Source organism: Coregonus lavaretus (assembly GCF_964263955.1).
Source record: "Coregonus lavaretus genome assembly, contig: HAP1_SCAFFOLD_5869, whole genome shotgun sequence".
In the NCBI taxonomy this organism is placed as follows: Eukaryota; Metazoa; Chordata; class Actinopteri; order Salmoniformes; family Salmonidae; genus Coregonus; species Coregonus lavaretus.
This window is the reverse complement of record NW_028163590.1, coordinates 1-25,000: the sequence shown is the minus strand read 5'-3', so window position 1 is coordinate 25,000 and position 25,000 is coordinate 1. Positions and strand designations below refer to the sequence as shown.

The following is a 25,000-nucleotide window of genomic DNA, read 5'->3' as shown; positions in this document are numbered from 1 at the left end:
AGAGAGTGTTCCCTATATAGGTGATGCCTCCCTCAGAGAGTGTTCCCTATATAGGTGATGCCTCCCTCAGAGAGTGTTCCCTATATAGGTGATAGTGTGATGCCTCCCTCAGAGAGTGTTCCCTATATAGGTGATAGTGTGATGCCTCCCTCAGAGAGTGTTCCCTATATAGGTGATGCCTCCCTCAGAGAGTGTTCCCTATATAGGTGATAGTATGATGCCTCCCTCAGAGAGTGTTCCCTATATAGGTGATGCCTCCCTCAGAGAGTGTTCCCTATATAGGTGATAGTATGATGCCTCCTTCAGAGAGTGTTCCCTATATAGGTGATGCCTCCCTCAGAGAGTGTTCCCTATATAGGTGATGCCTCCCTCAGAGAGTGTTCCCTATATAGGTGATGCCTCCCTCAGAGAGTGTTCCCTATATAGGTGATAGTATGATGCCTCCCTCAGAGAGTGTTCCCTATATAGGTGATAGTATGATGCCTCCTCAGAGAGTGTTCCCTATATAGGTGATGCCTCCCTCAGAGAGTGTTCCCTATATAGGTGATAGTATGATGCCTCCCTCAGAGAGTGTTCCCTATATAGGTGATAGTATGATGCCTCCCTCAGAGAGTGTTCCCTATATAGGTGATGCCTCCCTCAGAGAGTGTTCCCTATATAGGTGATAGTATGATGCCTCCCTCAGAGAGTGTTCCCTATATAGGTGATGTCTCCCTCAGAGAGTGTTCCCTATATAGGTGATAGTGTGATGCCTCCCTCAGAGAGTGTTCCCTATATAGGTGATGCCTCCCTCAGAGAGTGTTCCCTATATAGGTGATGCCTCCCTCAGAGAGTGTTCCCTATATAGGTGATGCCTCCCTCAGAGAGTGTTCCCTATATAGGTGATGCCTCCCTCAGAGAGTGTTCCCTATATAGGTGATGTCTCCCTCAGAGAGTGTTCCCTTTATAGGTGATAGTATGATGCCTCCCTCAGAGAGTGTTCCCTATATAGGTGATGCCTCCCTCAGAGAGTGTTCCCTACATAGGTGATAGTATGATGCCTCCCTCAGAGAGTGTTCCCTATATAGGTGATAGTATGATGCCTCCCTCAGAGAGTGTTCCCTATATAGGTGATAGTATGATGCCTCCCTCAGAGAGTGTTCCCTATATAGGTGATGCCTCCTTCAGAGAGTGTTCCCTATATAGGTGATGTCTCCCTCAGAGAGTGTTCCCTATATAGGTGATGCCTCCCTCAGAGAGTGTCCCCTATATAGGTGATGCCTCCCTCAGAGAGTGTTCCCTATATAGGTGATGCCTCCCTCAGAGAGTGTTCCCTATATAGGTGATGCCTCCCTCAGAGTGTTCCCTGTATAGGTGATGCCTCCCTCAGAGAGTGTTCCCTATATAGGTGATGCCTCCCTCAGAGAGTGTTCCCTATATAGGTGAGAGGTGTGTGTCTGTGTGTGACAGTATGCATATCGCAGGCGTCCGATGGCACCTTAATTGGGGAGGACGGCTCATAGTAATGGCTGGAACGCCATAAAAGCAAGGGTAAGAACACATGAAATACATGGTTTTCATGTCAAATCAAATCAAACCGTTTGAACGTTTGAACATCTTGAAGAACGATCTGGCCTTAATGGCCATGTACTGTTATAATCTCCACCCGGTACAGCCACTAGAGGACTGGCCACCCCTCAGAGCCTGGTTCCTCTCTACCCAGTACAGCCAGTAGAGGACTGGCCACCCCTCAGATCCTGGTTCCTCTCTACCCAGTACAGCCAGTAGAGGACTGGCCACCCCTCAGAGCCTGGTTCCTCTCTACCCAGTACAGCCACTAGAGGACTGGCCACCCCTCAGAGCCTGGTTCCTCTCTACCCAGTACAGCCAGTAGAGGACTGGCCACCCCTCAGAGCCTGGTTCCTCTGGTCTACCCAGTACAGCCAGTAGAGGACTGGCCACCCCTCAGAGCCTGGTTCCTCTCTACCCAGTACAGCCAGTAGAGGACTGGCCACCCCTCAGAGCCTGGTTCCTCTGGTCTACCCAGTACAGCCAATAGAGGACTGGCCACCCCTCAGAGCCTGGTTCCTCTCTACCCAGTACAGCCAGTAGAGGACCGGCCACCCCTCAGAGCCTGGTTCCTCTCTACCCAGTACAGCCAGAAGAGGACTGGCCACCCCTCAGAGCCTGGTTCCTCTCTAACCCAGTACAGCCAGAAGAGGACTGGCCACCCCTCAGAGCCTGGTTCCTCTGGTCTACCCAGTACAGCCAGTAGAGGACTGGCCACCCCTCAGAGCCTGGTTCCTCTGGTCTACCCAGTACAGCCAGTAGAGGACTGGCCACCCCTCAGAGCCTGGTTCCTCTCTACCCAGTACAGCCAGTAGAGGACTGGCCACCCCTCAGAGCCTGGTTCCTCTGGTCTACCCAGTACAGCCAGTAGAGGACTGGCCACCCCTCAGAGCCTGGTTCCTCTCTAACCCAGTACAGCCAGAAGAGGACTGGCCACCCCTCAGAGCCTGGTTCCTCTCTACCCAGTACAGCCAGTAGAGGACTGGCCACCCCTCAGAGCCTGGTTCCTCTCTACCCAGTACAGCCAGAAGAGGACTGGTCACCCCTCAGAGCCTGGTTCCTCTCTACCCAGTACAGCCACTAGAGGACTGGCCACCCCTCAGAGCCTGGTTCCTCTCTAACCCAGTACAGCCAGAAGAGGACTGGCCACCCCTCAGAGCCTGGTTCCTCTCTACTCAGTACAGCCAGTAGAGGACTGGCCACCCCTCAGAGCCTGGTTCCTCTGGTCTACCCAGTACAGCCACTAGAGGACTGGCCACCCCTCAGAGCCTGGTTCCTCTCTAACCCAGTACAGCCAGAAGAGGACTGGCCACCCCTCAGAGCCTGGTTCCTCTCTAACCCAGTACAGCCAGAAGAGGACTGGCCACCCCTCAGAGCCTGGTTCCTCTCTACCCAGTACAGCCAGAAGAGGACTGGCCACCCCTCAGAGCCTGGTTCCTCTGGTCTACCCAGTACAGCCAGTAGAGGACTGGCCACCCCTCAGAGCCTGGTTCCTCTCTACCCAGTACAGCCAGTAGAGGACTGGCCACCCCTCAGAGCCTGGTTCCTCTCTACCCAGTACAGCCAGAAGAGGACTGGCCACCCCTCAGAGCCTGGTTCCTCTGGTCTACCCAGTACAGCCAGTAGAGGACTGGCCACCCCTCAGAGCCTGGTTCCTCTCTACCCAGTACAGCCAGTAGAGGACTGGCCACCCCTCAGAGCCTGGTTCCTCTCTACCCAGTACAGCCAGTAGAGGACTGGCCACCCCTCAGAGCCTGGTTCCTCTCTATCCAGTACAGCCAGTAGAGGACTGGCCACCCCTCAGAGCCTGGTTCCTCTCTACCCAGTACAGCCAGTAGAGGACTGGCCACCCCTCAGAGCCTGGTTCCTCTCTACCCATTACAGCCAGTAGAGGACTGGCCACCCCTCAGAGCCTGGTTCCTCTCTACCCAGTACAGCCAGAAGAGGACTGGCCACCCCTCAGAGCCTGGTTCCTCTCTACCCAGTACAGCCAGTAGAGGACTGGCCACCCCTCAGATTCTGGTTCCTCTCTACCCAGTACAGCCAGTAGAGGACTGGTCACCCCTCAGAGCCTGGTTCCTCTGGTCTACCCAGTACAGCCAGTAGAGGACTGGCCACCCCTCAGAGCCTGGTTCCTCTCTACCCAGTACAGCCAGTAGAGGACTGGCCACCCCTCAGAGCCTGGTTCCTCTCTACCCAGTACAGCCAGAAGAAGACTGGCCACCCATCAGAGCCTGGTTCCTCTCTAGGTTTCTTCCTAGGTTCCTGCCTTTCTAGGGAGTTTTTCCTAGCCACCGTGCTTCTATATCTGCATTGTTTGCTGTTTGGGGTCTTAGGCTGGTTTCTGTATAGCACTTTGTGACATCTGCTGATGTAAAAAGGGCTTTATAAATACATTTGATTTGATTTGGTTTCCATGTGGTTGATGCCGTTCCATTGATCCATTCCAGCCCTTATTCTGAGCCGTCCTCCCCTCACCAGCCTCCTGTGGTTCATACAGTGCATTCGGAAAGTATTCAGACCCCTTCACCTTGCTTACAGCCTTATTCTAAAATGGCTAAAATCATTTTTTCCTTCATGAATCTATGCACAATACCCCATAATGACAAAGTGAAAACAGGTTTTTCGAAATGTATAAAAAACTGAAATTCCTTATTTATATAAGTATTCAAACTCTTTGCTATGAGACTCTAAATTGAGCTCAGGTGCATCCTGTTTCCATTGATCATCCTTGAGATGTTTCTACAACTTGATTGGAGTCCACCTGTGGTAAATTCAATTGATTGGACATGATTTGGAAAGGCACACACCTGTCTATATAAAGGTCCCACAGATGACAGTGCATGTCAGAGCAAAAACCAAGCCATGAGGTTGAAGGAATTGTCCGTAGAGCTCTGAGACAGAATTGTGTCAAGGCACATATCTGGGGAAGGGTACAAAAACATTTCTGCAGCACTGAAGGTCTCCAAGAACACAGTGGCCTCCATCATTCTTAAATGGAAGAAGTTTGGAACCACCAAGACTCTTCCTAGAGCTGGCCGCCCGACCAAACTGAGCAATCGGGGGAGAAGGGCCTTGGTCAGGGAGTTGACCAAGAACCCAATGGTCACTCTGACAGAGCTCCAGAGTTCCTCTGTTGAGATGGGAGAACCTTCCAGAAGGACAACAATCTCTGCAGCACTCCACCAATCAGGCCTTTATGGTAGAGTGGCCAGACGGAAGCCACTCCTCAGTAAAAGGCACATGACAGCCCGCTTGGAGTTTGCCAAAAGGCACCTAAAGGACTCTCAGACCATGAGAAACAAGATTCTCTGGTCTGATGAAACGAAGATTGAACTCTTTGGCCTGAATGCCAAGCGTCACGTCTGGAGGAAACCTGGCACCATCCCTACGGTGAAGCATGGTGGTGGCAGCATCATGCTGTGGGGATGTTTTTCAGCGGCAGGGACTGGGATACTAGTTAGGATCGAGGCAAAGATGAACGGAGCAAAGTACAGAGAGATCCTTGATGAAAACCTGCTCCAGAGCGCTCAGGACCTCAGACTGGGGCGAAGGTTCACCTTCCAACAGGACAACGACCCTAAGCACACAGCCAAGACAACACAGGAGTGGCTTCAGGACAAATCTCTGAATGTCCTTGATTGGCCCAGCCAGAGCCCGGACTTGAACCTGATCGAACATCTCTGGAGAGACCTGAAAATAGCTGTGCAGCGACGCTCCCCATCCAACCTGACAGAGCTTGATATGATCTGCAGAGAAGAATGGGAGAAACTCCCCAAATACAAGTGTGCCAAGCTTGTTGCGTCATACACAAGAAGACTCGATGCTGTAATTGCTGCCAAAGGTGCTTCAACAAAGTACTGAGTAAAGGGTCTGAATACTTATGTAAACGTGATATTTCCGTTTGTTATTTAATTTTATACATTTCTAAAAACCTGTTTTTGCTTTGTCATTATGGGGTATTGTGTGTAGATTGATGAGGGGGGAAAAAAACTATTTAATCAATTTTAGAATAAGGCTGTAACGTAACAAAATGTCTGAATCCTTTCTGAATGAAATGTGCACGTAACACCTCCTCTCCTCTACATGCTCCTACATGGTGTGGGAGGGGGAGTGGGTTTCCCTGTGTGACAGTATTCATAAATGGAGCCCGTTCCCGCTACATATACTAACCACATCGTGTGGTGTGTGTGTGTGTGTGTGTGTGTGTGTGTGTGTGTGGTGTGGTGTGTGTGTGTGTTCCAGGGAAGTACTACATCGCGACAATGACGATGATCACGGCCTCTACATCTCTGACCATCTTCATCATGAACATCCATTTCTGTGGAGCAGAGGCCAAGCCTGTTCCTCACTGGGCCAAGGTAGTCCAAGCCTGTTCCTCACTGGGCCAAGGTAGACTAAGCCTGTTCCTCACTGGGCCAAGGTAGACTAAGCCTGTTCCTCACTGGGCCAAGGTAGACTAAGCCTGTTCTCTACTGGGCCAAGGTAGACTAAGCCTGTTCTCTACTGGGCCAAGGTAGACTAAGCCTGTTCCTCACTGGGCCAAGGTAGACTAAGCCTGTTCCTCACTGGGCCAAGGTAGGCCAAACCTGTTCCTCACTGGGCCAAGGTAGACCAAGCCTGTTCCTCACTGGGCCAAGGTAGTCCAAGCCTGTTCCTCACTGGGCCAAGGTAACTAAGCCTGTTCCTCACTGGGCCAAGGTAGGCCAAGCCTGTTCCTCACTGGGCCAAGGTAGGCCAAGCCTGTTCCTCACTGGGCCAAGGTAGTCTAAGCCTGTTCCTCACTGGGCCAAGGTAGGCCAAGCCTGTTCCTCACTGGGCCAAGGTAGACTAAGCCTGTTCCTCACTGGGCCAAGGTAGGCCAAGCCTGTTCCTCACTGGGCCAAGGTAGGCCAAGCCTGTTCCTCACTGGGCCAAGGTAGACTAAGCCTGTTCCTCACTGGGCCAAGGTAGACTAAGCCTGTTCCTCACTGGGCCAAGGTAGGCCAAGCCTGTTCCTCACTGGGCCAAGGTAGACTAAGCCTGTTCCTCACTGGGCCAAAGTAGACTAAGCCTGTTCCTCACTGGGCCAAAGTAGACTAAGCCTGTTCCTCACTGGGGCAAGGTAGTCCAAGCCTGATCCTCACTGGGCCAAAGTCTGGAGCTCTGTGTCACTGTGTGTGTATGTGTGTTCCCAGGTGCTCATCATTGACTACATGTCTAAGATCCTGTTTGTGTACGAGGTGGGGGAGAACTGCACCACACCAGAGAGTGAGAGAACACCTCTCTACAGCGAGGAACCAATGTCGGGCAACTCCGCCCTGGCACGGAACCATTACCATGACGACCTCTACCATGATAGCTGTTGCCAAGACGACTACCATCACCTCAATCCGTACCAGTATGGAAATGGGCACCTCCAAAACCAAATCCACCACAGCACTCATCAAAATCACCTCGACAACCATCGCTACGCCAATGGCGGTCACCACGACAATCATTACAGCAACCATAGTAACCAGAACCACCACAGCAACCCGAGCCAGACCTCCAAGGGGGAAGAGGGCGAGGAGAAGAGGGAGTCCAAGAGACGGTACCACCACATCAGGAGAGAGGAGCTGGACTATCAGGCCCCCCCTCCAGGGAACCTCCAGAACGGTGGGCTGAAGGAACCGCTGCCTTACCCCAAGGAGAAGCACCTCAGCCCAGCCTCGGCCCCGGCCTGCGCCTGCTCCTGCTCCTACCCACACCACAAACAGGTGACTAATGCCCCCTGGATCACACGGTCAGGTTGACCAAGTTGTGCATCCTCTCTCTCTGTCTCCCTCCCCTCTCTCTCTCTCTCTCTCTCTCCCTCCCCTCTCTCTCTCTCTCCCTCCCCTCTCTCTCTCTGTCTCCCTCACTCCATCTCCCTCCCCTCTCTCTCGCTCTCTCTCTCTCTCTCTCTCCCTCTCTCCATCTCCCTCCCCTCTCTCTCTCTCTCTCTCTCTCTCCCTCTCTCCATCTCCCTCCCCTCTCTCTCTCTCTCTCTCTCTCTCCCTCTCTCCGTCTCCCTCCCCTCTCTCTCCCCCTCTCTCTCTCTCCCTCTCTCCATCTCCCTCCCCTCTCTCTATCTCTCCCTATCTCCGTCTCCCTCCCCTCTCTCTCTCTCCATCTCCTCTCTCTCCCCCTCCCCATCCCTCTCTTCTAGGTGGTGTATAACATCCAATACATTTCTAACTGTTTCTCATCCCTGCCTCCCTCCCTCCCTCCCCATCCCTCCCTCTCCTCCCTCCCCATCCCTCCCTCTCCTCCCTCTCCTCCCTCTCCTCATCTCTCTCTCTCTCTCTCTCTCTCCTCTCTCTCCTCATCTCTCTCTCTCCTCTCTCTCCTCCCTCCCTCCCTCCCCATCCCTCTCTTCTAGGTGGTGTATAACATCCAATACATCGCCAACTGTTTCCGGGAGCAACGGGCGACTTGTGCTAAAGGGGCGGAGTGGAAGAAGGTTGCCAAGGTGATGGACCGGTTCTTCATGTGGATATTTTTCATCATGGTCTTCCTCATGAGTATCCTCATCATCGGCAAGGCAACTTGACAGAGGAGAGGGGGGAGGGACAGAGAGAGGGGGAGGAGAGAAGGAGGGAGGGAGGGAGGGACAGAGAGAGAGGGAGGAGAGAAGGAGCGAGGGAGGGAGGGACAGAGAGAGAGGGAGGAGAGAAGGAGCGAGGGAGGGAGGGACAGAGAGAGAGGGAGGAGAGAAGGAGCGAGGGAGGGAGGGAGAGAGAGAGGGGGAGGAGCCTCAATTTGTCATGGCATGGACTCTACAAGGTGTCGAAAGTGTTCCACAGGGATGCTGGCCCATGTTGACTGCAATGCTTTTCACAGTTGTGTCAAGTTGGCTGGATGTCCTTTGGGTGGTGGACCATTCTTGATACACACGGGAAACTGTTGAGCGCGAAAAACCCATCAACGTTGTAGTTCTTGACACACTCAAACCGGTGCGCCTGGCACCTACTACCATACCCCGTTCAAAGGCACTTAAATGTTTTGTCTTGCCCATTCACCCTCTGAATGGCACACATACACAATCCATGTCTCAATCGTCTCAAGGCTTAAAAATCCATCTTTAACCTGTCTCCTCCCCTTCATCTACACTGATTTGAAGTGGATTTAACAAGTGATTCTCAATAAGGGATCATAGCTTTCATCTGGATTCACCTGGTCAGTCTATGTCAAGGAAAGAGCAGGTGTTCTTAATGTTTTGTACACTCAGTGTAATACAACTAGGTAGCGTGATCACAGAGCTATAAGAGAATTGGCAGATATACAAATATACAGTGGGTATATGGTTGATATACAGTGGGTATACGGTTGATATACAGTGGGTATACGGTTGATATACAGTGGGTATACGGTTAATATACAGTGGGTATACGGTTAATATACAGTGGGTATACGGTTAATATACAGTGGGTATACGGTTAATATACAGTGGGTATACGATTGATATACAGTGCGTATACGGTTGATATACAGTGGGTATACGGTTGATATACAGTGGGTATACAGTTGATATACAGTGGATGTAGAAATGTACAGTATCAGTATGAATATATCTAAATGCAGAGAGATGGACAGAGTGTAATGCAGTACAGTGCAGTTATTTAGTGTACAGTTCAGAGATGGCTTGATGTGGTGTGTATCGTAGAGTGTATAGTCCTTTAGTCTCTATGGGCCAGATGGTAGTGTACAGGTCAGAGATGGCTTGATGCATTGTGCAGCATAGAGTGTATAGTCCTTTAGTCTCTATGGGCCAGATGGTAGTGTACAGGTCAGAGATGGCTTGATGCATTGTGCAGCATAGAGTGTATAGTCCTTTAGTCTCTATGGGCCAGATGGTAGTGTACAGGTCAGAGATGGCTTGATGCATTGTGCAGCATAGAGTGTATAGTCCTTTAGTCTCTATGGGCCAGATGGTAGTGTACAGGTCAGAGATGGCTTGATGCATTGTGCAGCATAGAGTGTATAGTCCTTTAGTCTCTATGGGCCAGATGGTAGTGTACAGGTCAGAGATGGCTTGATGCATTGTGCAGCATAGAGTGTATAGTCCTTTAGTCTCTATGGGCCAGATGGTAGTGTACAGGTCAGAGATGGCTTGATGCATTGTGCAGCATAGAGTGTATAGTCCTTTAGTCTCTATGGGCCGGTTGGTGAGGGCCACAGCCCTGGGGTAGAAACTGTTCAGGTGGCGGGAGGTTTTGGTCGTGAGTGACCTGAACCGCCTGCCAGAGGAGGGGATGACCGGGGTGGGAGGGGTCGGCGAAGATATTTCCTGCACGCTTCCTTGTCCTGGAGTCATGCAGGACCTCGATGGAGGGCAGGTGGCAGCCGACGACCTTCTCTGCAGACCGGGACACTGCAGCGGGGCAGACGGTGAGACCCAAACCAGACTGTGATGGAGGAGGGGAGGATGGACTCAACGATTGATGCGTAAAAACTGTGTTGACGTTTTGACCTACAGCATCCTGTTTGTGTCACGGCAATCTTTCATGTCTGGATTTTTTTTTTCACACTGACCTTCTCGACCCCTTTCTTTGCACACTGATCTTAAATCGAGTGTGATGGGCAGATGGCATAGATGGGCAGATCTTGACTTGATGCCTTCATTCCTGGGATAAATAAATAATCATCCCCATCCAAAAGTGAGAATGTTCCTCAACAGGGAAACCCTTGCAAAGTTACATGATGGAATAAGAGTTTTGCCTTCTGACTATTTTAAGTGCATTTATTAAACCATTATTCAACCAAACGCAATAGGCTTATAATTTGGCACGAATAATTTTAAACATAACTGTTTATTTAATGTGTCTAAAAATGTTTTCATTGATGGTTAAAGTAATTGACCCGTTTGTCAAATGCACCATTAAAATGAATAAACAATTGAAAGTATTGTTTTATGTGAACTGTTTGTGGATCTGTTTTTGCCATCACACTCCAGAACCCTTTATTGCAGAGTTATGTCAATGAGGTGGGCGGTTAGCTAACACGTGGCTATCCGGGATTCTTGGGACGTCCCTACCTCCATTGAAGTTGACATTTAAAATGGTTGAGTTAAGGGTTAAGGGGTTAAGGTTAGGGTTAAGGTCATACCAAGGAACCCGGATAGCACTGACCAATATGGTGCGTTGGGATGCTATCGGAAACTTGTCCATTTGTGACAAGCGTTCGTTGTTACACCTCTGTAATTACATTTACATTTTAGTCATTTAGCAGACGCTCTTATCCTGAGCGACTTACAGTTTTAGTGAGTGCATACGTTTTCATACTGGCCCCTCCCGTGGGAATCGAACCCACAACCCTGGCGTTGCAAACGCCATGCTCTACCAACTGAGCTACATCCCTGCCGGCCATTCCCTCCCCTACCCCTGGACGACGCTGGCTAATTGTGCGCCGCCCCATGGGTCTCCCGGTCGCGGCCGGCTACGACAGAGTCTGGATTTGAACCAGGATCTCTAGTGGCACAGCTAGCACTGCGATGCAGTGCCTTACACCACTGCGCCACTCGGGAGACTACACACTGCAATTACTACCAGTACATGTTGCTATTACAGTGTAACTATGAGTTATTACAATTCATTACAATACGTAATTGTACTATAAGGACTCCTTAAAATGAAGTGTTACCTAAAACCCTACCACAACAAGACCGCTTCAATGCTGTACCAAAACCCTACCACAACAAGACCACTTTAATGCTGGACCAAAACCCTACCACAACAAGACCGCTTCAATGCTTAACCAAAACCCTACCACAACAAGAACGCTTAAATGCTGGACCAAAACCCTAACACAACAAGACCGCTTTAATGCTGGACCAAAACCCTACCACAACAAGACTGCTTCAATGCTGTACCAAAACCCTACCACAACAAGACCGCTTCAATGCTGGACCAAAACCCTACCACAACAAGACCGCTTCAATGCTGGACCAAAACCCTACCACAACAAGACCGCTTCAATGCTGGACCAAAACCCTACCACTGCAAGACTGCTTCAATGCTGGACCAAAACCCTACCACAACAAACCGTGTCAATGCTGGACCAAAACCCTACCACAACAAGACCGCTTCAATGCTGGACCAAAACCCTACCACAACAAGACCGCTTTAATGCTGGACCAAAACCCTACCACAACAAGAATGCTTCAATGCTGGACCAAAACTTACCACAACAAACCGTGTCAATGCTGGACCAAAACCTTACCACAACAAACCGTGTCAATGCCGGACAAAACCCTACCACAACAAGACTGCTTCAATGCTGGACCAAAACCTTACCACAACAAACCGTGTCAATGCTGGACCAAAACCTTACCACAACAAACCGTGTCAATGCTGAACCAAAACCCTACCACAACAAGACTGCTTCAATGCTGGACCAAAACCCTACCACAACAAGACCGCTTCAATGCCGGGCCAAAACCCTACCACAACAAGACCGCTTCAATGCTGGACCAAAACCCTACCACAACAAGACCGCTTCAATGCTGGACCAAAACCCTACCACAACAAGACCGCTTCAATGCTGGACCAAAACCCTACCACAACAAACCGTGTCAATGCTGGACCAAAACCCTACCACAAAGAGACCACAACAGGTAGTCTTCTACTACTGCAGCCTCTATTCAGTACTCTATCATATCAATTATGATGAAATATCAATGATTATTACTAGCACTTGTTAGAAATTGCGTAATTCAAATCTGGTATTGGAATAAGAATCAAGAGATCTTCAATCCAAGCTTAATTTATTATATGCAAAATGTATGTATGATAAGTATGAAGGTTCGTATACGGGCTCACTGAAAAACCACGCAGGGCAGACAGAGAACTAGAATTATTGTTTACAGATTATTTCTCAAATACTCTGACAGAAAGCCTCCACCTCTTCTGTTGGCCAACCAGAGCAAAGGACTGAGTGTGGTCCAGACTCCATTCAGCCAATCCGTTGGCGCAGGGGTTGGTCCCAACTCCTCGGCATTCCATTTGTTGCCAGGCATAGTTGCTATGATAATAACCTGCGGAGTCAGCACCCAAAAGACACCATTCCACTGTACTCCATGTTCAAGGACAGTTTCACAGACATCAAAGAGAGAGTGTTCGTATCTGTAAGAAATACAAGTCTTATCTGTCCTACCCCCTAACGTTCCTTACATGAATCACAGCCTGTTATGTGAAACAATCCATATCAGTACAGTGCTCCTCATTAATGCATTCCTTCCAAGCTATTCATCACATACAGATCCAATTATGAGAAAAATAGAACCCAACATAACCAAACCATCAGTCCTAGCTTGCCATTATGAAAATCTAATTCAACAACGCCAATAATTGTTTTCAATTTGACTTTTGCTTTCAAAAGCAGCTCCGACATAGAACACGTAAGAACTATAGCCATTTAATTATACCGGGAAAAATATACCGTGCAGGAAAATAATGCTTGAGAATGCCCTTCAACCAAACCGGAAACGAGTATTCAACAACGCCGTAGTAGAAATCGTATATAACTGCAGCACTACATTATCGTACAGTAATTGTGTTCTGTATTTTTCTACATATCGTTTTATAATAGACTTGTTTTGGTTGTTTTCAATGTTCTAATTCTGGTGGCAGCGGCACTACGAACACACGTCACCTCATTCCTATGGCTCTCCTTCAGACCAGAGCAGTATGGGTGTGCACCATATAGGGAAAAGGGTGCCATTTCAGATGGCGTGTCCATGTACATTTGATAACATAACAAAGTCTAGGTCCAAGAGGCTTCTAAACAGCTTCCACCCCCAAGCCGTAAGACTCCTGAACATCTAATCAAATGGCTGCCCAGACTATTTGCCGTACCAGGAGGAATAACGCTGTCCTCCTCTGGCACACTGAAGCCAAGTTCCCACCCCAGTATAGAGGAAACCTCCACTGACTGTTTAAGGTACAGTGTACACACACACACACACACACACACTATGACATTTCCCTTGTCATCAACCAGGGACCTTTTATCCCAGAGGAGTATGACCTGAGAACTAAGGACACCACCAACATGATCTACGTCAACCAGGGACCTTCTATCCCAGAGGAGTATGACCTGAGAACTAAGGACACCACCAACATGATCTACGTCAACCAGGGACCTTCTATCCCAGAGGAGTATGACCTGGGGAACTAAGGACACCACCAACATGATCTACGTCAACCAGGACCAACGTAGGCTGGAGCTCATCCAAGGAGATCAATGAAGCCGCTACGGGACCAATACAGGCTGGAGCTCATCCAATGACATCACTGAAGCTGCTGTGCTGCTCTTCTGATGCTGCAATCCTCAACAGCAGCATTCTGGGAAATTACGTTTTCTACCCAGAGAAGTCTGAGCCTTTGATTGGCTGACAAGATAATACATATTTCTAATTTCACAAACCTGTCTGAGGAAAAAGGGTGATTTGGGACGTAATGCTGATTATTTGCCACTAGAGGGCGATTTAAGATGTACTACTAATTATTGGCCACTAGGAGTGTTGATCAAAGAACAGATAAAGGTTCAAATCAACTGTAACTTCCATCCCTTGATATTGTTCTCTCTCTCTCTCTCTCTCTCTCTCTCTCTCTCTCTCTCTCTCTCTCTCTCTCTCTCTCTCTCTCTCTCTCTCAATTCAATTTAAGGGCTTTATTGGCATGGGAAACGTGTGTTAACATTGCCAAAGCAAGTGAAGTAGATAGTAAACAAAAGTGAAATAAACAATAAATATTAACAGTAAACATTACACTCAGAAGTTTCAAAAGAATAAAGACATTTCAAACGAGACTCTCTCTCTCTCTCTCTCTCTCTCTCTCTCTCTCTCTCTCTCTCTCTCTCTCTCTCTCTCTCTCTCTCTCTCTCTCAAACACTGTTCTACTATTAATTAAATCAGCGTGGGGAGGTGTCTAACTGTATGGAGAGAAGAGAGGGAGGGAGAGGAGGAGGGGAGTGCCAGCGTGGGGAGGGAGGGGGAGAGGGAGGGCCCGCGGGGAGGGATTCCAAGCCCGGCTCGGGGAACCCTGGGTTCAGTGTCCATAATAGTCCCAGCATCCAAATCAGCCGCTAATCCGTTCCTTGAATGTTCCTACCGAATAAAACACCTGGGCGACGCCAGCTCGCGGCTTTAGATCAAGGGCAACAGGATTAGGTTTAGCTAAATATACAGCTCCCTCTGGGTTTATCCAACAGCTGATAGCCTAACAGGGTGAGCTCTGATAGTGGTGACGGTCTCTGCCTCTCTCTCTACTCTACAGGCTACAGAGATCCTGCTCCACATTTCTCCGTCTCTGGTTCCGATGGGTCTGTTAATGGAGGTGTCCTCCCGTCGCTCAAACTGAGTTTACGGGACCTGTTTTCGAGCTACTTGTCGGACGGTATGCCCTGCCTCCAGTCCGAACCGCTGCAGGAGCCGATGGCCTCGGATGGAGCGACTCCCGACCCCTCCTCTCCTTCTAACTCTCCCTGCCCGGGCGGGGAGGAAAGGCCTGCGGTGACCAGTGCCGGATGGTTTTTCTCGCCGCTGTGGAGCCCTCGGACCAAGACGCGTCGATGGGGGTTTGGGAGCGGAGTGGACAGCGACAGGGTGGAGGTTTGGCTGGATGATCACTCGTCCAGGTAAGAACATAATGGGATGTAGAAAGTGTGTTTCTTCATCCTGGTCCTGGTCAAAATAGTACACTATATAGGGCAGTGTTTCTACATCCTGGTCCAAATAGTGCACTATATAGGGCAGTGTTTCTTCATCCTGGTCCAAATAGTGCACTATATAGGGCAGTGTTTCTACATCCTGGTCAAAATAGTACACTATATAGGGCAGTGTTTCTACATCCTGGTCCAAATAGTACACTATATAGGGCAGTGTTTCTTCATCTCATCCTGGTCAAAATAGTACACTATATAGGGCAGTGTTTCTTCATCCTGGTCCAAATAGTACACTATGTGTTTCTTCATCCTGGTCAAAATAGTTCACTATATAGGGCAGTGTTTCTTCATCCTGGTCAAAATAGTACACTATATAGGGCAGTGATTCTTCATCCTGGTCAAAATAGTACACTATATAGGGCAGTGTTTCTTCATCCTGGTCAAAATAGTACACTATATAGGAAAGTGTTTCTTCATCCTGGTCAAAATAGTACACTATATAGGGCAGTGATTCTTCATCCTGGTCAAAATAGTGCACTATATAGGGCAGTGTTTCTACATCCTGGTCAAAATAGTACACTATGTGTTTCTTCATCCTGGTCAAAATAGTACACTATATAGGGCAGTGTTTCTACATCCTGGTCAAAATAGTACACTATGTGTTTCTTCATCCTGGTCAAAATAGTTCACTATATAGGGCAGTGTTTCTTCATCCTGGTCAAAATAGTACACTATGTGTTTCTTCATCCTGGTCAAAATAGTACACTATGTGTTTCTTCATCCTGGTCAAAATAGTACACTATATAGGGCAGTGTTTCTTCATCCTGGTCAAAATAGTACACTATGTGTTTCTTCATCCTGGTCAAAATAGTACACTATGTGTTTCTTCATCCTGGTCAAAATAGTACACTATGTGTTTCTTCATCCTGGTCAAAATAGTACACTATATAGGGCAGTGTTTCTACATCCTGGTCAAAATAGTACACTATGTGTTTCTTCATCCTGGTCAAAATAGTACACTATGTGTTTCTTCATCCTGGTCCAAATAGTTCACTATATAGGGCAGTGTTTCTACATCCTGGTCCAAATAGTACACTATATAGGGCAGTGTTTCTTCATCCTGGTCCAAATAGTACACTATATAGGGCAGTGTTTCTTCATCCTGGTCCAAATAGTACACTGTATAGGGCAGTGTTTCTTCATCCTGGTCAAAATAGTACACTATGTGTTTCTTCATCCTGGTCAAAATAGTACACTATATAGGGCAGTGTTTCTACATCCTGGTCAAAATAGTACACTATGTGTTTCTTCATCCTGGTCAAAATAGTACACTATATAGGGCAGTGATTCTACATCCTGGTCAAAATAGTACACTATATAGGGCAGTGTTTCTTCATCCTGGTCAAAATAGTACACTATATAGGGCAGTGTTTCTTCATCCTGGTCAAAATAGTACACTATATAGGGCAGTGATTCTTCATCCTGGTCCAAATAGTACACTATATAGGGCAGTGTTTCTACATCCTGGTCAAAATAGTGCACTATATAGGGCAGTGTTTCTTCATCCTGGTCCAAATAGTTCACTAAATAGGGCAGTGTTTCTTCATCCTGGTCCAAATAGTTCACTATATAGGGCAGTGTTTCTTCATCCTGGTCCAAATAGTACACTATATAGGGCAGTGTTTCTACATCCTGGTCAAAATAGTACACTATATAGGGCAGTGTTTCTTCATCCTGGTCAAAATAGTACACTATATAGGGCAGTGTTTCTTCATCCTGGTCAAAATAGTACACTATATAGGGCAGTATTTCTACATCTCATCCTGGTCCAAATAGTACACTATATAGGGCAGTGTTTCTTCATCCTGGTCCAAATAGTACACTATATAGGGCAGTGATTCTTCATCCTGGTCCAAATAGTTCACTATATAGGGCAGTGTTTCTACATCCTGGTCCTGGTCAAAATAGTGCACTATATAGGGCAGTGTTTCTTCATCCTGGTCTAAATAGTACTCTATATAGGGCAGTGTTTCTTCATCCTGGTCAAAATAGTGCACTATATAGGGCATTGTTTCTTCATCCTGGTCCAAATAGTGAACTATATAGGGTAGTGTTTCTTCATCCTGGTCCAAATAGTACACTATATAGGGCAGTGTTTCTTCATCCTGGTCCAAATAGTGCACTATATAGGGCAGTGTTTCTTCATCCTGGTCCAAATAGTACTCTATATAGGGCAGTGTTTCTTCATCCTGGTCCAAATAGTTCACTATATAGGGCAGTGTTTCTTCATCCTGGTCCAAATAGTGCACTATATAGGGCAGTGTTTCTACATCCTGGTCAAAATAGTACACTATATAGGGCAGTGTTTCTTCATCCTGGTCCAAATAGTTCACTATATAGGGCAGTGTTTCTACATCCTGGTCCTGGTCAAAATAGTGCACTATATAGGGCAGTGTTTCTTCATCCTGGTCCAAATAGTACTCTATATAGGGCAGTGTTTCTTCATCCTGGTCAAAATAGTGCACTATATAGGGCAGTGTTTCTTCATCCTGGTCCAAATAGTGAACTATATAGGGCAGTGTTTCTTCATCCTGGTCCAAATAGTACACTATATAGGGCAGTGTTTCTTCATCCTGGTCCAAATAGTGCACTATATAGGGCAGTGTTTCTTCATCCTGGTCCAAATAGTACTCTATATAGGGCAGTGTTTCTTCATCCTGGTCCAAATAGTACACTATATAGGGCAGTGTTTCTTCATCCTGGTCCAAATAGTGCACTATATAGGGCAGTGTTTCTTCATCCTGGTCCAAATAGTACTCTATATAGGGCAGTGTTTCTACATCCTGGTCCTGGTCAAAATAGTGCACTATATAGGGCAGTGTTTCTTCATCCTGGTCTAAATAGTACTCTATATAGGGCAGTGTTTCTTCATCCTGGTCAAAATAGTGCACTATATAGGGCATTGTTTCTTCATCCTGGTCCAAATAGTGAACTATATAGGGTAGTGTTTCTTCATCCTGGTCCAAATAGTACACTATATAGGGCAGTGTTTCTTCATCCTGGTCCAAATAGTGCACTATATAGGGCAGTGTTTCTTCATCCTGGTCCAAATAGTACTCTATATAGGGCAGTGTTTCTTCATCCTGGTCCAAATAGTTCACTATATAGGGCAGTGTTTCTTCATCCTGGTCCAAATAGTGCACTATATAGGGCAGTGTTTCTACATCCTGGTCAAAATAGTACACTATATAGGGCAGTGTTTCTTCATCCTGGTCCAAATAGTTCACTATATAGGGCAGTGTTTCTACATCCTGGTCCTGGTCAAAATAGTGCACTATATAGGGCAGTGTTTCTTCATCCTGGTCCAAATAGTACTCTATATAGGGCAGTGTTTCTTCATCCTGGTCAAAATAGTGCACTATATAGGGCAGTGTTTCTTCATCCTGGTCCAAATAGTGAACTATATAGGGCAGTGTTTCTTCATCCTGGTCCAAATAGTACACTATATAGGGCAGTGTTTCTTCATCCTGGTCCAAATAGTGCACTATATAGGGCAGTGTTTCTTCATCCTGGTCCAAATAGTACTCTATATAGGGCAGTGTTTCTTCATCCTGGTCAAAATAGTGCACTAAATAGGGCAGTGTTTCTTCATCCTGGTCCAAATAGTGCACTATATAGGGCAGTGTTTCTACATCCTGGTCAAAATAGTACACTATATAGGGCAGTGTTTCTTCATCCTGGTCCAAATAGTTCACTATATAGGGCAGTGTTTCTACATCCTGGTCCTGGTCAAAATAGTGCACTATATAGGGCAGTGTTTCTTCATCCTGGTCCAAATAGTACTCTATATAGGGCAGTGTTTCTTCATCCTGGTCAAAATAGTGCACTATATAGGGCAGTGTTTCTTCATCCTGGTCCAAATAGTGCACTATATAGGGCAGTGTTTCTTCATCCTGGTCCAAATAGTACACTATATAGGGCAGTGTTTCTTCATCCTGGTCCAAATAGTGCACTATATAGGGCAGTGTTTCTTCATCCTGGTCCAAATAGTACTCTATATAGGGCAGTGTTTCTTCATCCTGGTCAAAATAGTGCACTATATAGGGCAGTGTTTCTTCATCCTGGTCCAAATAGTGCACTATATAGGGCAGTGTTTCTACATCCTGGTCAAAATAGTACACTATATAGGGCAGTGTTTCTTCATCCTGGTCCAAATAGTTCACTATATAGGGCAGTGTTTCTACATCCTGGTCATGGTCAAAATAGTGCACTATATAGGGCAGTGTTTCTTCATCCTGGTCCAAATAGTACTCTATATAGGGCAGTGTTTCTTCATCCTGGTCAAAATAGTGCACTATATAGGGCAGTGTTTCTTCATCCTGGTCCAAATAGTGCACTATATAGGGCAGTGTTTCTTCATCCTGGTCCAAATAGTACACTATATAGGGCAGTGTTTCTTCATCCTGGTCCAAATAGTGCACTATATAGGGCATTGTTTTTTCATCCTGGTCCAAATAGTACTCTATATAGGGCAGTGTTTCTTCATCCTGGTCAAAATAGTGCACTTTATAGGGCAGTGTTTCTTCATCCTGGTCCAAATAGTGCACTATATAGGGCAGTGTTTCTTCATCCTGGTCCAAATAGTTCACTATATAGGGCAGTGTTTCTTCATCCTGGTCCAAATAGTTCACTATATAGGGCAGTGTTTCTTCATCCTGGTCCAAATAGTACTCTATATAGGGCAGTGTTTCTTCATCCTGGTCCAAATAGTTCACTATATAGGGCAGTGTTTCTTCATCCTGGTCCAAATAGTACTCTATATAGGGCAGTGTTTCTTCATCCTGGTCCAAATAGTACTCTATATAGGGCAGTGTTTCTTCATCTATATTAGAGTTTTTGCTTTAGCACTACACACCTGATTCCACTAATGAAAGGTTTGATGATGAGTTGATTCATGGAATCGGGTGCGTAGTGCTTAGCATTAAGAAACACTGATATAGGGAATAGGGTGTTATTTAAGACTTGTCCTGTGTTTGTGTGTGTGTGTGTGTCAGGGAGATGGTGGGAAGCTGGTTCGTGGAGACGGTAACCTCTCCCCAGACCTCCAGAGGGCCCAGCAGGTCTCCGTCCGACCCCAGCTCTAGCATGCTCCTCCTGGGCCGCGGCCGGGACACCTTCCCCCTGTCCAGCCCCTCCCTCCGGATCTCCACCTCCGCCTCCATCCCCTCCTTGTCCCAACCCCCCTCTCACCAGACCTCCACCCTCTCCACCCCCCGGTGGAGTGACCCCCTCACCCTCGAGAGGGCGGGCAGTTGCTCCCCCCGTACTCCTCGCTCCCCCCACTCCCCCGTTTCTTCTCGCTCCCTCCGCTGTCCCCACTCCCCCCGCTCTTCACCCCGCTCTTCACCCCGCTTCTCTCCCCGCTCTCCGAGGAGGACTAGATCCTGTGGGCGAGGTGAGCCCTGTGGGCGAGGTGAGGGCTGTGACTGGATGATGAAGCTACTGGCTGGAGGCTCTGGGAGGATAGGCTCTGTGGCGGAGCTCTGCCAGGGGGCCCTGCTACATGCTTTAGAGGTGGTGGGGGCAGAACGCTGCTCTCTGTCTCTGCTCAGACAGGTACTGCTGCTGTTAGCTAGTTACTGTTGTCTGGTTGATAGATAGATAGATAGATAGAGAGATAGATAGATAGATAGATAGATAGATAGATAGATAGATAGATAGATAGATAGATAGATAGATAGATAGATAGATAGATTGATAGATAGATAGATAGATAGATTGATAGATAGATAGATAGATAGATAGATAGATAGATAGATTGATAGATAGATAGATAGATAGATAGATAGATAGATAGATAGATTGATAGATAGATAGATAGATAGATAGATTGATAGATAGATTGATAGATAGATAGATAGATAGATAGATAGATAGATAGATTGATAGATAGATAGATAGATAGATAGATAGATAGATTGATAGATAGATAGATAGATAGATAGATAGATAGATAGATAGATAGATAGATAGATAGATAGAGAGATAGAGAGATAGAGAGATTGATTGATTGATTGATTGATTGGCTGGTTGATTGGTTGATTGAATGATTGGCTGGTTGATTGGCTTGATTGGTTGGTTGATTCATTGATTGGCTGGTTGATTGGTTGATTGGGTGATTGGCCGGTTGATTGGCTTGATTGGTTGGTTGATTCATTGATTGGTTGGTTGATTGACATATTGATTGATTGACATTGATTGATTGGTAGGATTCTTTCTGTTGTCCCACCAGGACCAGGACGGATGTAGGGGATTGGTCCAGGTGGTTGCCCTGACGGGGGGGCCGGGCTGCGTGAAGGAGGAGTCTTCCAGCAACCACGCCCACCTGGAGCTGGTGAAGGGCATCCTTGGATATGTAGTTGCCACGGGGATGCCCATGAACATGACAGGAGATGTGTATGAGGTAAACAAAAACGTCTACTTCTCTCTCAATTCAATTAAATGGGCTTTATTGGCATGGGAAACGTATGTTAACGTTGCCAAAGCAAGTGAAATAGATAATAAACAAAAGTGAAATAAACAATAAAAAATTGACAGTAAACATTACACTCACAAAAGTTCTAAAGGAATAAAGATATTTCAAATGTCATATTATGTCTATATACAGTGTACAAAAGGTAAGATAAATCAACATAAATATGGGTTGTATTTACAATGGTGTTTGTTCTTCACTGGTTGTCCTTTTCTTTTGGCAACAGGTCACAAATCTTGCAGCTGTGATGGCACACTGTGGTTTTTCACCCAGTAGATAAGGGAGTTTAACCAAATTGCATTTGTTTTCAAATTCTTTGTGGGTCTGTGTAATCTGAGGGAAATATGTGTCTCTAATATGGTCATACATTTGGCAGGAGGTTAGGAAGTGCAGCTCAGTTTCCACCTCATTTTGTGGGCAGTGTGCACATAGCCTGTCTTCTCTTGAGAGCCAGGTCTGCCTACAGCGGCCTCTCTCAATAGCAAGGCTATGCTCACTGAGTCTGTACATAGTCAAAGCTTTCCTTCATTTTGGGTCAGTCACTGTGGTCAGCTATTCTGCCACTTTGTACTCTCTGTTTAGGGCCAAATAGCATTCTAGTTTGCTCAGTTGTTTTGTTAATTCTTTCCAATGTATCAAGTAATTATCTTTTTGTTTTCTCATGATTTGGTTGGGTCTAATTGTGTTGCTGTCCTGGGGCTCTGTGGGGTCTGTTTGTGTTTGTGAACAGGACCAGCTTGCTTAGGGGACTCTTCTCCAGGTTCATCTCTCTGTAGGTGATGGCTTTGTTATGGAAGGTTTGGGAATGGCTTCCTTTTAGGTGGTTGTAGAATTTAACAGCCCTTTTCTGGATTTAGATAATTAGCGGGTATCGTCCTAATTCTGCTCTGCATGCATTATTTGGTGTTTTATGTTGTACACAGAGGATCTTTTTTGCAGAATTCTGCATGCAGAGTCTAAATTTGGTGTTTGTCCCATTTTGTGAATTCGTGGTTGGTGAGCGGACCCCAGACCTCACAACCATAAAGGGCAATGGGTTCTATAACTGATTCAAGTATTTTTATCCAGATCCTAATTGGTATGATGAATTTTATGTTCCTTTTGATGGCATAGAAGGCCCTTCTTGCCTTGTCTCTCAGATCGTTCACAGCTTTGTGGAAGTTACCTGTGGCGCTGATGTTTAGGCCGAGGTATGTATCGTTTGTTGTATGCTCTAGGGCAACGGTGTCTAGATGGAATTTGTATTTGTCGTCCTGAACAACTGCAACTGAACATTTCTTGGAACACCATTATTTTTGTCTTAATGAGATTTACTGTCAGGGCCCAGGTCTGACAGAATCTGTGCAGAAGATCTAGGTGCTGCTGTAGGCCCTCCTTGGTTGGGGACAGAAGCACCAGATCATCAGCAAACAGTAGACATTTGACTTCAGATTCTAGTAGGGTGAGGCCGGGTACTGCAGACTGTTCTAGTGCCCTCGCCAATTCGTTGATATATATGTTGAAGAGGGTGGGGCTCAAGCTGCCTCCCTTTCTCACCCCACAGCCCTGTGGAAAGAAATGTGTGTGTGTTTTTTGCCAATTTTAACCGCACACTTGTTGTTTGTGTACATGGATTTTATAATGTCGTATGTTTTTCCCCCAACACCACTTTCCATCAATTTGTATAGCAGACCCTCATGCCAAATTGAGTCAAAAGCTTTTTTGAAATCAACAAAGCATGAGAAGACTTTACCTTTGTTTTGGTTTGTTTGTTTGTCAATTAGGGTGTGCAGGGTGGATACGTGGTCTGTCGTACGGTAATTTGGTAAAAAGCCAATTTGACATTTGCTCAGTACATTGTTTTCACTGAGGAAATGTACGAGTCTGCTGTTAATGATAATGCAGAGGATTTTACCAAGGTTGCTGTTGACGAAATATCCCACAGTAGTTATTGGGGTCAAATTTGTCTCCAGTTTTGTGGATTGGGGTGATCAGTCCTTGGTTCCAAATATTGGGGAAGATGCTAGAGCTGAGGATGATGTTAAAGATTTTAAGTATAGCCAATTGGAATTTGTGGTCTGTATATTTTATCATTTAATTGAGGATACCATCAACACCACAGGTCTTTTTGGGTTGGAGGGTTTGTATTTTGTCCTGTAGTTCATTCAATGTAATTGGAGAATCCAGTGGGTTCTGGTAGTCTTTAATAGTTGATTCTTAGATTTGTATTTGATCATGTATATGTTTTTGCTGTTTGTTCTTTGTTATAGGGCCAAAAAAAATATTGGAGAAGTGGTTTACCCATACATCTCCATTTTGGATAGATAACTCTTCATGTTGTTGTTTGTTTAGTGTTTTCCAATTTTCCCAGAAGTGGTTAGAGTCTATGGATTCTTCAATTACATTGAGCTGATTTCTGACATGCTGTTCCTTCTTTTTCCGTAGTGTATTTCTGTATTGTTTTAGTGATTCACCATAGTGAAGGCGTAGGCTCAGGTTTTCTGGGTCTCTATGATTTTGGTTGGATAGGTTTCTCAATTTCTTTCTTAGGTTTTTGCATTCTTCATCAACCGTTTGTCATTGTTGTTAATTTGCTTATGTTGTCTGCTTGACATTTTTAGATTTGATAGGGAAGCTGAGAGGTGAAATATACTGTTTAGGTTTTCTACTGCCAAGTTTATACCTTCACTATTACAGTGAAACATTTTGTCCAGGAAGTTGTCTAAAAGGGATTGAATTTGTTGTTGCCTAATAGTTTTTTGGTAGGTTTCTACACTACTTTCCTTCCATCTATAGCATTTCTTAATATTATGCAGTTCCTTTGGCTTTGATGCCTCATGATTGAGTACTGCTCTGTTCAAGTAGACTGTGATTTTGCTGTGGTCTGATAGGGGTGTCAGTGGGCTGACTGTGAACGCTCTGAGAGACTCTGGGTTGAGGTCAGTGATAAAGTAATCTACAGTACTAGTGCCAAGAGATGAGCTATAGGTGTACCTACCATAGGAGTCCCCTCGAAGCCTACCATTGACTATGTACAGACCCGGCGTGCGACCGAGCTGCAGGACTTGTGACCCCTTTTTGTTAGTTGTTGTGTCTAGGGGGGCATATTTGGGTGGGAATGCTGTCACCTCCATGTAGGTGTTTGTGCCCCTGTGTGCTAAGAGTGTCAGGTTCTTGTCCAGTTCTGGCATTTAGGTCACCACAGACTAGTACTTGTCCCTGGGCCTCTCTCCCTCTCTCTCTCTCTTTCTCTCTCTCTCTCTCTCCCTCTCTCTC

General features: G+C 46.4%; 1 protein-coding gene across 1 annotated transcript in view; it reads left to right on the top strand.

Annotated features, from left to right (window-relative positions):
• The window catches only part of LOC311117968 (neuronal acetylcholine receptor subunit alpha-9-I-like), a gene marked incomplete at both ends in the record, with an annotated part of 19,088 nt that extends 10,987 nt beyond the window's left edge, over positions 1 to 8,101 (top strand). Inside the window, 3 exons of the mRNA XM_084192852.1 lie at positions 5,794 to 5,909; positions 6,726 to 7,286; positions 7,931 to 8,101. Of these exons, the coding sequence (XP_084048978.1) occupies positions 5,794 to 5,909; positions 6,726 to 7,286; positions 7,931 to 8,101 (848 nt within the window). The remainder of the gene's footprint in view (positions 1 to 5,793; positions 5,910 to 6,725; positions 7,287 to 7,930) is intronic.
• Positions 8,102 to 25,000: the final 16,899 nt, after the last annotated feature.